At 31.8% G+C, this 15,159-nt stretch overlaps 1 protein-coding gene across 1 annotated transcript; it reads left to right on the forward strand.

Annotated features, from left to right (window-relative positions):
• Window positions 1-3,188: 3,188 nt before the first annotated feature.
• On the forward strand, window positions 3,189-7,432 carry Edc3 (enhancer of mRNA-decapping protein 3). The gene is made up of 6 exons (XM_018517675.1): window positions 3,189-3,319; window positions 3,868-4,033; window positions 4,571-4,812; window positions 4,865-5,019; window positions 5,124-5,384; window positions 5,760-7,432. Exons 2-6 carry the CDS (start codon window positions 3,879-3,881, stop codon window positions 6,351-6,353), a joined length of 1,407 nt encoding a protein of 468 aa, XP_018373177.1. The 5' UTR covers window positions 3,189-3,319; window positions 3,868-3,878; the 3' UTR covers window positions 6,354-7,432.
• Window positions 7,433-15,159: the final 7,727 nt, after the last annotated feature.

A 15,159-nucleotide genomic window follows, 5' to 3' on the forward strand; every position in this document is an offset into this window, starting at 1 on the left:
AAGAATAAATAAGTGTGACTACAAAAAGCAGACTACAAAAAAATTATAAATCTACTCACTACTTCTTGCTTTCTTAAGGTATACCCACACAAACTTACATAGCCGCATAAACGTATGCATAAAGAAAATTATCCAATCACATTTTATGTACGACTTTAAAAGAGAACTGCAATTGGATAATTTTCTTTATGTATATGTTTATGCGGCTATGCAAGTTTGTGTGGATATACCCTTAGCATCTTCTACAGAAACACTGAGTTTATACTCAGTGTTACTCTCAGCATCGATTAAAATTAACTCCTCCATCTTTTCCGCCATTTTGTGCTGTAGCTGCCTCACCTCGACAGCCGCAGCAGCCGCAGTAGAAAATAGACGACAACATTAGTGACGTCTTTACCCTCTCGCAGCACTGCCACAGCGTGCTACGATGATTTTTGGAACGGTGTTGGCGGTACTGCCAGCGCTGACAAACAATTTTGGAACACAGCCTAAATGTCAATGTACACATCATATCTTTTTTGACATGGTTTAAAGACAGTTTCATAGCATGTCGGCCATGTTTAGTACTCTCCTTAGCACCTTTGTCATACTGACTTAAGCCGGTTGCGCCTCTCTGATAAATCTAGGACTCTAGTCCAACGTACATACAGAGGTCCTTGGTGAAAAATTTACATGCATTTTAATAATTTTTATCGCAACTTGTTAATACTTATAATCCTCTGAATTTAAATATTATTTCTAAAGTACTTTAAATTTTAATAACTTCAGAAATAATATTGAAATGTAATACAAAACGATGAAAGCTAAAAATAGTAACGTGGACCTCTGTGAAGTTAGCACCTCATTTTTAAAAAAATCAATTTTTCGTTAGAGTTCTGATTGCACCCCGAAGAGTTCTAAAGTTCCTGCCTAAAATTAAAAATAGTTCCGGTGATCTAAGCAAAAAAAACAATTTTAAAGATTTGGGGTTCCAACTTCACAAAACGATTAACGAAATATCGCGATAACTTCTACAATATTGACGATAACGCTTTAAGTCATAATAACTTTTGTCAGAACTCTTGAGGTGCTATCTAGAACTGTGGACAAAACTGCTGTAACTTTCAAAAAATTTTTTTTCCCCAAGAAATGAAAATTTTTTGAAAGTTCTGGCAGTTACGTCGAGAGTTCTGGGTAGCACCACAAGAGTTCTGACGAAAGTTATCATGACTCAAGCGCTGGAGTTAATATTTTAGAAGATATCGCGATTTTTCGTTGTCAAACCGAATAATTTCTAACACCCGTGGGAGGAAAATTTTTTGAAAGTTCTGGCAGTTACGTCGAGAGTTCTGGGTAGCACCATAAGAGTTCTGACGAAAGTTATCATGACTCAAAGCGTTAGAGTTAATATTTTAGAAGGTATCGCGATTTTTCGTTATGCGTTTTATGAAGTCGGCCCCCCAAATTTTTACTATTTATTTTTTGTTTCTTAATTCACCGGAAGTATTTTTAAATCTAGTCAGTAATTGCAAAAAAATAGTTTCCGTGCCTTATTAAGCCAAAAGTATCAATATTAAAAATTTGGGGTGCCGACTTCACGAAACGCATAATGATAAATCGCGATATCTTCTAAAATATTAATTCTAACGCTTTGAGTCATCATAACTTTTGTCAGAACTTTTGAGGTGCTATCAAGAACTGTCGACACACCTGCCAGAATTTTCAAAAATTTTTCATTTCTTGGGGAAAAAAAATTTTTTGAAAGTTACAGCAGTTTTGTCCACAGTTCTGGATAGCACCTCAAGAGTTCTGACAAAAGTTATTATGACTTAAAGCGTTATCGTCAATATTGTAGAAGTTATCGCGATATTTCGTTAATCGTTTTGTGAAGTTGGAACCCCAAATCTTTAAAATTGTTTTTTTTGCTTAGATCAACGGAACTATTTTTAATTTTAGGCAGGAACTCTAGAACTCTTCGGGGTGCAATCAGAACTCTAACGAAAAATTGATTTTTTTAAAAATGAGGTGCTAACTTCACAAAGAGGTGTAACGTGGACTTCCACACTTTGAGGTTCCACGCTTGGCACGTTAAGTTTTTTAAAGTGGACCTTTGCCTGTAGCCGTATTATACCACACTTGTAGACCTATTTTTTTGTTACATAAGCCTCAAACGGATATATTGAAGTCATATTGAGTAAGATCACACGTAGATGAAAAGTAAAAAATGAAATATGAAATATGATAGATTGTTGTCATGTTGCGCACAATCACACGTGGATGTAACCTTTCATCTGCGTGTGATCTTACTCAATATGACTTGAATATATCCGTTTGAGGCTTATGTATAAAAAAAAATAGGTCTACAAATGTGCTATAATACGGCTCCAGGCAAAGGTCCACTTTAAAAAACCTATCGCGTCAAGCGTGGAACCTCGAAGGTGGTGTGGAAGTCCACGTTACTATTTTTAGCTTTCATCATTTTGCATTACATTTCAATATTATTTCTGAAGTACTTAAAATTTAAAGTACTTTAGAAATAATATTTAAATTCAGAGGATTATAAATATTAACAAGTTGCGATAAAAATTATTAAAATGCATGTAAATTTTTCGCCAAGGGCCTCTGCATGTACGTCGGACCTGCTCGCGCGCCGGGCGAAGCAACTGCCATCTAAGGAGCGTTTCGTAAATTACAAGTGCAGTCGATAAGTCATGCTCTTATGGTAAAAAGTTGGTACAACCATTAGTAATCGCACGCTGTATATTATTATTTATACATATATTATTATATATTATTATTATATTGTTATATTATATAAATATATTATTATTGCTATTATGTTATGATTGGTAATTTGATAAATTTTGGAAACTTTTGGTGAATTTTCAAGCAAGGTTTTGATAAATTCTCTTCTTGACCCGCTACCCTGTATAGAATTACCGACGATCGGTGATGGTCAATTCGACACATATATAAATGATATTTACATTTTCGAGCTCATATAATTTTTGCTTATAATAGTTTACAATTACAAATTTGCTCGTAAGATTGTAAGACGAATATTTACATGACGGAAAACGTTCATAGGTTTTCACTACCAGAGCTCAACGCGAAGAAAATGACGGTCTCTGCCGTCACTCACACAATGACAATAAGTATATACGAATATACTGCAATATTGAATATACACGAGTCAACCCGACATACGGGTGGTAATTCGTTTCGATGCCGCACGCCAAATCGTGGAAATAGTGCGTTATCGTGGAAAGTTATCGCTAGCTACTGCGCGGTTTGTTTTCCCTTTGTTTGATTGCCTTTATTTACATCGGCATCGACTCAGGTATGTAGATGTTTCGTATAGTCTTCTAGTAACATCGCACCGCTTTTAACCTAATATAAGCAGTAACTTCGAAATTGAGATTTTTTTTCAATAATGTCAAAAACTGGTGACTGTTGTGCTCCTGCTTCTGCGTTTAAGTGTATTTTTTATTTATTAATGCATTACATATTTATTAACATTATTCTTAAATTTTTAAAGTAAATAGCCTTATATTAACACATACTATCTTATATTAATATATAAATGATACTTTTTTGTGGTTCCATTAGCTACTACAATTTTCATTATCATCCTTGTTGATTACAATATGTTGATACTGCTCTCGAAATCATAAATTATCAAATAACATGTATATTGTTTCATTCATAACAGTTATATTTCTAATATAAAATTTATGATCATGTGTGAATTTTGTTTATAATTAGTATTGTATATGATTAGTATTGTAATCAAGATGTAAATCATGCTGTAAAAAGACCTTACATCATGATTGAGACATAATTTGTGTTATGATACTGAAAGCTTGTAGCTTGACTTTTATGTTTCAGTTTTAAGCAGAATGTCTGAGCAGTTTTTGGGTTGTACAGTTTCGGTGAAGTGTATCGATGATCTTGCTTACCAAGGTAAAATTATTGATCTAAATAAGAGTAGTCTGACTCTTGCAAAAGCATTTTGCAATGGCATACCTCATACTTCTTCTGTTGTAAACTTGAGGTAAGATTGCTGGCTTGATTAATTTTTGTAATAGATAAACTATAAGAAATATTTTAAAAATCTTGCATGTATATATACATATATATATATATATGTATACATAGAATTTAAATAAATTTGTTTAATTAAATTTAATTTAAATCATTTTAAATAAATGGGTAAATTGGTATATCACATATTGTTTATTTTATTGCATATGGCCTTAGATGGGCTGTAACTTTTAAATTGGTTTCATTATAATTGTTATTTTTTGAAAGAGGATTGTATAAAATTTGTTTCCCCTCCAAGTTCCATTTCAGAGAACTGGGTTGTTCTTAAACTTACTTGTTTAGAGGCTTCTGTCCTTCAAGGCACGACACAATATTATGATTTGTTTATCTTCTATTAGAGTGTAATATTCTTGCACTTAAAATTCTTGGTGTATATGAGAAGTAATATAAGAATTAAACTGATCTTTTACAAGCAGCTGCTCTAATAATAAGTTGTCTAACATCCCAAATATATGAATGCATGTATTAATTATCTTTATTACTACAGTGTAAAGGATATACAGAATCTTGAGATTATATCAACGGAGGAAGCAGGAAATGTTAATGATACACACAGTAAGGTAATTGTGAAGAGACCAATTGCGAAAAGGGCTGGGCGATCTATTTCAGAGTGTGTTCCAAATGCAACAGTGCAAGCAGGAAGTTCTCAGTCACAGACAAACTTTAAAAAACCAGCAGAGCCTAACCAACAGCAAGTGGAGCAAACTCCTAATGGGAAAATACCTCAAAGTACGTATAATTTATATCTGACATATGTAATATTAATGTAATAATGTTGCAGCTGAAAATAATGCATCTAATAATAAATCAGTCTCAAAGAGATTAACTCATCGGCAAAGAGCACTGGAAAGAGACGAACATACCTTCGGTACCCCGATTGATCAATTAGAGCAAGACTTTGATTTTGAAAAGAACTTAGCATTGTTTAACAAAGAGGTTGAATTTTACCGTTTTTAAACATTATTTAATACAAAAAGAAAATTTACTAATATGTTGCTTATAATGTTACTTGACTATTTTATTATTATAATTTATTGTAGGCTGTGTGGCAAGAAATAAACTCTTTGAAGCCGGACATTGTTAGACAGTCGGAAAACAATCGGGGTACTACTGCTATCTACCGACCCGACGAAAATATTCTTGTATCCGAACCTACAGTACTCAGACAGATCATGGTGCCTTGCCGTGGTGAAAAAGAATATGTTACAGATAATGGTCTAGTAATTCCTAGCATCCCTCTAAGTTTACATCGGCAATTAATAGGTGCAGCAGATAGATTGGGAATAAGTTGGGAACGCAGGGTTCGTATGTTGGAGTTATTTGTAACTATTTGGAACTATTTTTTTGTTTAATAATGAAATGAGAAGTGAGAAAAAAGGAGAAATAATAGATTTAAATAAGAGAGATCCAACCTTATATAAGATATTTACATTTAAATAAGTATATTGATGGAACATATTTATTCTGATTACAAAATAATTAAAGTTAAAAATTAAATAAAGAAAGAATAAAATAAAGAATAAAATTCAATAATTAAATAAGAGGATTTTCAAGATATGGCTTATCACATTTTCATTATTTCAAATATACACATCTAAGCTATTTTTATTCAATGTTTTAAATTTAAATTTTATTTTAATTCTATCGTATTTAATAATTCTGGCTTTCTTTGATAGGTGGAATTGCTCGGTCGCGCTGGTGCTGAACTCACCTTACAATTATTGGGTGGAAGTCATCGATTGAATCCGAATAATGCGCATCAATGGCCCACCGTGGTCGTACTGTGTGGACCGCATCGTTCCGGCGCTGCAGGAATCAACTGTGCTCGACAATTGGCTGCTCACGGTGTCACAACAATCGTGTTTGTGGAAAATGCGGAAGATGTATTTCTTCTGCAAGAATTGTCACTATACAGGCTAACAGACAACAAGGTAGAAACCAAAGTCAAGAATCTGCCATCATTGGTAGATCTGATACTTGTAGCGCTCTGCGACGAAGATTCGCCCAGAATGATCACTCCAATAGCGAGATGGGCAAACAGTAATCGGGCGCCAGTACTATCTATTGAACCTCCGGCGACGGGTACACCAGGCGTACTCAGTAAATTCAGCCTGTTGGGTGCCCTACCGCTATCGCATAGTGTCGACAACGGCAGATTATATTTGTGCAATCTCGCGTTGCCAAATAAAGTATACTCTGACGTTGGGATTAAGTTTAGATCACCGTTTGGACCTAAATTCGTAATTCCTCTACATTCCAATAACTCTTAGCAAATTTTTAAGGACCACATCGTGTCTTTTTGAATAGTCGCCTTCGTTTTATCATGCGCGATTTCTAAACCTCGTATACAGGGAAATATATTTTACTTCCGGGGCCCATTGAGTAAAGAGTTTATGTATAGTTTGACATTTGATATAAACTTTTAGATAAACTTTTAGAAAGAGAGAAAAGGGGAACGCATGATGTACCATAATATTTTTCGTATTAATTGCATGATATCCACAGATGGATGCACAATGCACTATTTCCGATATTGTATAACTTTGAAAGCTATACTTTAAAGTCTTGATTAAGCATTATACACATAGATAAAATATAGATATTTTGTCTGTAAAACTGTGAAAACATCGTTTTATGAATAGCAAACATAAGATAGATCTAATGCTCCAAATATTAACGGCATACTTCTCCAAAGTAAAAAGTATGTAGAGTCTTTGTTTAGGGATACAACTATATATGTCGCAGCATGATTTTGCATCAGAGCACATGAGTGCTCCCAAATTGATATGGCTAAATAAAAGCTAATTACTTTGCACAGGTCACACTACACATGTGTGTATCTACAGAGTTTATATTAACAAAATTTATATTGATGAGTAAAAAAAAGTATGTAAAAATTATTGCCATAAATTCTCATAATTAAGAATGTTCTCATGTTTTCGGATTAATAAATAGTTAAATGATGAGAATCCTTTAAGAATATAGAGCCACTGTAAGAAAATACTTGCTTGGCATAGTATAAGTTTATAGCTGAAAATTAATAGTAAGAATATTAAATTGATGGCTTGCACATACGAGAGAAAAGTCTTTATATATTTTTAATAATTTGTAACGTACTATTTATGTCATTAAAAATTTGCGCGCAAGACGCGCAGTTATTTAGCATTTCTATTTGATTAATTGGTTGATTGACAACAATTTTATACTTGTGCACATCTACATTTATTAATTTGTTTAGTAAACTCTAATTCTCTTGCTCATACACCGAGTATTATATGTATTTTATTTTACTTTATGTTCCGATATAGAAACTATAATAACGAAATGTGTAGATGTATTGAAATTATTGTAAACGCACATGCAAGATATCTTTAGCATTGTATAAAGTATATTAACACTTGAATATTCCTTTTTGTACTGATTTCTTTTAATGTTTACATTTATAATCAAGTGGAATTTGCTTTCGACGAACACGAATTTATAGTTATTGTAAATCTAGAAATATGGACAATATAATAATTTCTTGTAAATCTCCGATGTTGTATAAAATCGATATAAAATAATCCTGCAATTCATGTCCATTTTAAAATGAATTAAATACTATGAAACGCATTTCAAAATTTTAATGATTTATTTAGAAATATACATTTATTATGTAAGATACATTTGATAATAATAATTAAAATAAGTAATAATTATATTATGTTAATAATTAATATTAATTATTAACATTTAATAATTGAGCATTTAAATTAATAATAATTGTACATTGGTCAAGAGTAATAATTGTTTTAAACGATTGATAATTGTGTATTAGCAAAACAGATATTTAATTCATAATTTGCAAATTATATAAACTTTATAATCTGTGTTAACTATATATTTGAAAGAAATGTACTACATATTTGTTGTCATGTATATATAATTTCTTTGTCTCAATAATTTCTTTTAATAGTTTAGAAATAGAAAGTAATTTATAAAACTTGGACAAAATAAATAAATTTCATAAATAATATATGGATATGGATATGACACATTGAATTTCTATATCAGTGTTAATTTAATTATATCTGCTAATGATATAAATATAGGAGCAATTACATATGATTTGAACTAATATTCCATACAAAGATGCATAGTCATTAAATTATCCTATATTGACCTATATTAACGATATATTAAATAAGTTATAAAACGCAATATAATGAAATTATTCTATGTAATTAAATAAATTAATTCTCAACAAGAAATTAATAAAAAATATAAAAATATAAATATAAAATAGCTTCTGTAATTTTTATAACATCACTTGGACATACATATTTATGTAAACGCTTTACGCTCAATAAAAATTTACAGCGCTGCCACATGTTAAAAAATATGTGATTTTATCGTTGTGCAAAGAACTGCAATTACGTAAATAACAAAGTAATGATATGAAAGTTGAGATTTGTTTACAGGTATTGTCAATTTTTGTAAATACAGATCGACAAACCTTTACAAAAATATCTTGCTACTAAATTCATTGTAAATGAATTTAGTTTGAAATGAACTAGCGCATAAGCATTTTCCATTTCATTATTCATTATTAAAGTGAATTAATTGATCAACACGAGGAGCTGCGTATGCTTGTATGATTAAAAACTATATCTCATCAATATGCAGTATATTTCAATCTCTGAAATTTCTGAACAATTCTTTTTTTATATAAATTCTATACGAATATATTTTTCACGTCTATAGACTAATCATTTTAGATGCGCTCTGAAAAAATGACTGTCTTTTAAAATATACGGGAGAATGTTCTAAATCGGACCGTGCTCCAAGTAGGACCTTTTTAATTTAGATGAATACGGTTAAGCAGATTCGCGTGCTATTTATATATTGACATTTTTATATTACAATTATAAAATGATGAGGGAGGCGGTGGGATGTTTTTAAAATTATATACAAACTTTTTTTAAAAAAAGGAAAAAAAGGCGCTAAGAGCGTGCGCTCATCAATAAAACTATTTTACGGTAAAATCTATTAAATATAAAAAATTTGATATCAGCAATGGCGCAAAGTTGAATCCTATGAAATTTTTTAAAATTGTATACAAACTTATCTTTTTAAAAAAAAGGTGAAAAAGATGCTAAAAAGAGCGTGTGCTTATCCGATAAGATTATCGCGCGGCCGACCGCTTAGTTGCGCCGCCCCTGATGGCGCGAATTTCATGCCCTGTGGTTGGTTATTTTCAAATGCTCACCGTTTGAAAACTATTGATGCGTTTAATAGCGTTTTCTTTTGACTGCACTATCGCCCACTAGTGCAACACTCAGACAGTGTACCGTGTTTCCGTGGCTACGGTGTAGTGCAAATTTTATGCACGAAATGGGATTTTGCTACACCGTCTCAAAGAGACCGTGTAGAACCAGTGTGACATTTAAAATTTGAAAATAAAAGTCAAGCGGGAACAGGGTTTTAGCATAATAATAATACAGTGTACAGGGTGTTGCAGATACGTACTAGGCAATACGACGGGTTGCGTGGCAAACTTTGCATGGGCAGACGCGGTTTTATAGACAATGACAGTGACTTTATAACATAAACTTTATAATATAAATAATAAAACTTTGTAGTATAAGCTTTATAATGTATAAAGTCACTGTCATTGTCTATTAAACCACGCTTGGCCATGCAAAGTTTGCCGCGCAACCCGTCGTACTGCCTAGTATGTATCTGAATGAAATATATCTTTAAATCAACGCTTCATACGTTATAATCATCCTGATCCAACGTATCAATGTATTCCACAATCGATTGCATAATTACAATGACATTTTTCAATAATGCAGCTATTTTGCTCAAAATTGTAATCTCTGTGCAACTCTCAACTTTTTCATCTGGACATATTTCGAGCCAAATATCAGACATTAGTGGCATTAATAAATTTACATATTTTACAAATTTTTCTATAGGTTTCTTTCTCACGATTATCTATCCAGATCATATCTTCGTCAAGATTAATTTGTTTTCACAAACGGAGGCATAATCGATTGTGTACATGTACAAAGTTTCCTGTTGTTATATATATATAACAACAGAGGTAAATAAATTAGTTAAACGTTCTAGAAGGAACATCCGAGTGGCTGGACGAATGCCAATATTTTTCTTGATTTTCTGAAACATTTTCAGAAAATTACGCGTGTTTCCATCGAAAACTCACTTTTGTCATTGCTTGACAATCACGAGTCGCATAGGTCATTAGCAGCGTTGGAATTTTGCAAAACCAATGGAATTCATGTTCTTTCCTTTCCTTTACATTTTGTGTTTGCTGGGTCGTATATTAATGATATGTTAAATAAGTTATAAAACGCAAGGTAATAAAATTATTCCATGTAATTAAACAAATAAATTCTCAACAAGAGAAGGAATTAATAAAAAATATTATAATATAGATATAAAATAGCTTCTGTAATTTTTATAACATCATTTGGACATACATATTTCTGTAAACGCTTTACGGTCTATAGAAATTTACAGCGCTGTCACATGTTGAAAAATACATGATTTTATCGTTGTCGTGCAGAGAACTGCAATTACGTAAATAACGAAGTAATGACATGAAAAATGAGATTTGTTTACAGTTATTGTCAAATTTTGTAAATACACAGCAACAAACCCCTTGTGTTACAAAAATATCTTGCTACTAAATTCATTGTAATATTTGAATTGAACTAGCGCATAAGCATTTTCCATTTCATTATTCATTATTAAAGTGAATTAATTGATCAACACGAGGAACTCTCTCTCTCTCTCTCTCATGTGTGTGTGTGTGTGTGTATGCTTATATAATTAAAAACTATATCTCATTCATACATAGTATATTTCAATCTCTGAAATTTCTGAGAATAACTTTCTTTTTATATAAATTCTATATGAATATATTTTTCACGTCTATAGACTAATCATTTTAGATGCCCTCTGAAAATGATCGTCTTATAAAATATACAGGGTATCCCGTAAGTTTTGGTCAATCGCATTTGTGTAGATAGAGCGGATTAAACTGAGTCGAAAAGTCCTCTACCATTTTGCAATTTTCACAATGGTTAACGAGATATTAATTACTAAATATTGCCGAAAAAATTCTTAGAACTTTATAAAAAAAAAATAAACAATTTTTATCTCTTGCTGTTTTTCTGTAAAGTTAATAGTATTTGAGTAAAAAAATATTGAAAACCAATTTTTAGTAATTAATATCTCGTTAATCATTGCGAAAATTGCTAAATGGTAGAGAACTTTTCGACTCAGTTTAGTCCACTCTACCTACACAAAACCGATTGGACACCCTGTATATTAAATAATTTATATATATTCTTTTTGCCATAATATTTTATATTTTAATGATACTTCTCTCTAACATTCTAGAATATATTTGAAATAATTTATGATCTTTATTTGAAATATTGAAATTATAGGCACATGGAACTCTTCTCATTTTTTACGTTTGATTTACCAGCCATTAATTGTATTGTAGAATATCGCGCTACATCTATAATACTAAAAATACACAGACTAATATTCCATTTCTATGATTTCTACGCAATTATAGACAGAATCGTCTTGAATAATTAAGAAAATATATACAATTTCCATATATTCATCTACTATTTTTTGTATTGATGTTATATTGGGATACACCATTCCATATTTATCATATTTATCATATTTGTAACACTCGATCATTTCCGGCTAAAATATGCTTTATATCATTCATGACTTAAATAAAAAACAGATTCAAATCATTTAGGCCCGATTGCACCAACGTTACTTTGACTTTAAGCGAGGTTTAAAACTCTCTTTGTCTCGTTTTAAAGCGAAAGAGAAATAGAGACAGACAGTTTTAAGCCTTGTTTAAAGTCAAAGTAACATTGGTGCAACTGGGTCTTGAAGATACTCAGCCTCAAGCATATGATTATAATTACTTATAAATCTTAAAAACAGACCGCAAATACATGTGAATTAATATAATTAAAGATATACGAGGGTCGTCTCTGAAAACTTTTGAGCCTATAACATAGATACAAGTATTTTTTCGGTCAAAAATTCATTTTTATTTTTTAACATAGTCTCCTTTTAAGTCGATACACTTTTCTTAGCGATGCTCCCATTCCTTTAATCCATTCAAATAATAGTTGGCGTCTTGCTTTGCAAAATAGGCTTCTACGGATGCGATGACCTGCTCGTTTAATAAAAATCTTTATCCTTCGAGCCAAACTTTGAGCCTAGGAAACAGAAAAAAATTGTTGGGAGCCAGATCTGGTGAACACGATAGATGGTCAATCAATTCAAACCCCGATTGGTAAATTTTTGCTAAGGCGAATGTCGAAGTGTGAAACGGTGCGTCATTTTAATGGAACATCACTTTCTTCTTCTTCAAATGCGGCCGTTTTTTTGCAATTTCTGCCTTCAGCTTGTCAATTAATGATGCATAGTACCCCGTTATTGTTTTATCTTTTTTAAGATAGTCGATGAACACAATTCCACGACTATCCCAAAAAATAATCACCATCACCTTTCACGGTTTTGATTGTTCCTTCGTCTCAAGAATGAAGTAGTTAGTAGTGAATCCAAGTTTCATTAACAGTTATCAATCGATATAAGAAACTGACTTATTTCCCCTAAACCGCTCCAACAGGGCCTTGGAAGTTGGAAATGTTCATTCGAATGCGTTTTTGGTCCACAGTGAGTAAGCGCGACACCCAATGTGCGGTTAGCTTACGCATGCCTAATTCTTCAATTAATATATGACAAACACGTTCTTTCGATATGTCCACAGCCTCGTGTATCTTTCTAACTTTGATTCGACAGTCATTCGGTACGATTTCGTGAAATTTTTCGATGTTATCGGTAGTGGTCGTAGTTGTTGGCTGTCCTGAACGCTCATCAGCCAAGCTGGTACGACCATGTTTAAATTCAGCTACCTATCTTTTCACGGTAGCAAATAATGGGGCAGAGTCCCCATAAACAGCGCCCAACTCGGCTTTAATTCGCGTAGGCGTCTTGCCCTTCAAATTTAAGAATTTAATCACAGCACGATATTCGATTTTTTCCATTTTTACAAAAACACTGACGTTGACTGACACAAATGACTGTCAAATACCAACTGAGCGTCCAAAATGGCTATAATTTTTACAGATATTTTTCAAAGCATGTACAATTGTACTTATTATTAGTACCAAAACGGTTTTGGTAAGTAATAACCAAAAATCCAAAAAAAAAACGGTGAATAAGTAACGTGGTAATTAATACGCAATCTTAAATCTTCAATCCAAAAAATAGAATCTTTATTCCACAAAATATAAAAGTACGTTTCAATTCACTTTGGAACCATCCTCAACAATATAAATTCAAAATATCAATCTCTTCATGTCCAAGAAAAAAATCACCATCAGATTATCAGATTTGATGTTATAATCCCAAGACATAGAAGGATTCATCTCGACATTGGATCAACTGATTACAATTAATATTCACTAAAGAGTATCAAATTAAAAAACGCATATTGATCGCAGCTCGAACGAAACATGACTGACTCTTATTCATCCTGTTTTTTTTTTGGATTTATGGTTGTTGAATTTGGAAGAGTCCGTAAGAAGATTACATATTATTACGATTTGGTAAATAATGTCATCTTCATATTGAGGCTCAAAACTTTTTAGACGATCTTCGTATATCGAACATATTATTAGGTATTTAGAACACAAATAATCCAATTTCTAATGTCTAAATTACATATTTGATTACACCAGTGGTAAAAATAGGATTTAAAAAAATCTTATTGATATCGATAATAATAAGGTAATAATTATGAAAATTTGATACATATATTTAAAACAGGCTGGACGGGCAGCGGACAATTACGTAAAAAATTATAATTATACATTATTACGTAAAAAATTTATAATTATACATTATAAATTCGATGATATAAATAAAAACGTAGTGTACACCTGATCATCCAATGGCAACAAATAATTTTTGTAGAAAATAAGATATGGACAACTATTCCTACAGTTAGTCTTAATAGCCTACGGATAAATAGTCTCTTTCATTATATTTATATTTGCATGGAGATTATATGAGCCGTTTATTTTGAAAGTGACCTAAGTCCATTTAAAAAAAAATGTTTATGACAGCTAACTTCAAGTTGTACACGCAACTACAGTCAACAACAAAAAATTTACAAATGGACTTAGGCCACTTTCAAAATAAACGGCTCATATGTATAATAATCCCGATCAAACAATTTTTTTGTCGACGCCTATTTTAAGATATATGTATGTGTACAGAATATACAGGGTCATCGAAAAGTATCGGACCCCCCTAATATCTTCAGTTAGAATGCATTTTGGAGAAAATGTCCAATAGCAAAGTTGTATGGTTTCAAGCGAGGAGTAAGATAATGACTTTGACTTTAATCTTGACCATGTCCTTTAAGGTCATTTCAAGGTCAACCTTATTTTTTTAATGGAACCCTCTACATTTTATTGCATATTTTTATAGCTTATCTCGAGAGCTTTCCAAAACACTATAATAAAACATTTTTTCATTAAGTACTTTTTGAGTTATAAAGGTTTGAAGTTAATAATTTTGATACATTGCCACATTACAATTGGCACATTGCCAGGCTGTTGAAGGGCAACAATTTGAACATTTGTTGTGAATTGTTTGATACAATTGAATATTTTGCCCAAGCTGACCAATTGGAATGAAATTCGCCTTAACTGGCCGGATCCACACGCCACTCTTGCCTTAATTGGCCGGACCCACACGTCACTCTTGCCTTAACTGGCCGGAATCACACGCCACTTAACAAATTATTAATTTCAAACCTTTATAACTCAAAAAATACTTAATGAAAAAATGTTTTATTATAGTGTTTTGGAAAGCTCTCGAGATAAGCTATAAAAATATGCAATAAAATGTAGGGGGTTCCATTTAAAAAATAAGGTTGACCTTGAAATGACCTTAAAGGACATGGTCAAGATCAAAGTCAAGGTCATCTTATTCCTCGCTTGAAACCATACAACT

Source organism: Trachymyrmex cornetzi, unplaced genomic scaffold, assembly GCF_001594075.2.
Source record: "Trachymyrmex cornetzi isolate Tcor2-1 unplaced genomic scaffold, Tcor1.1 scaffold719, whole genome shotgun sequence".
NCBI lineage: Eukaryota > Metazoa > Arthropoda > Insecta > Hymenoptera > Formicidae > Trachymyrmex > Trachymyrmex cornetzi.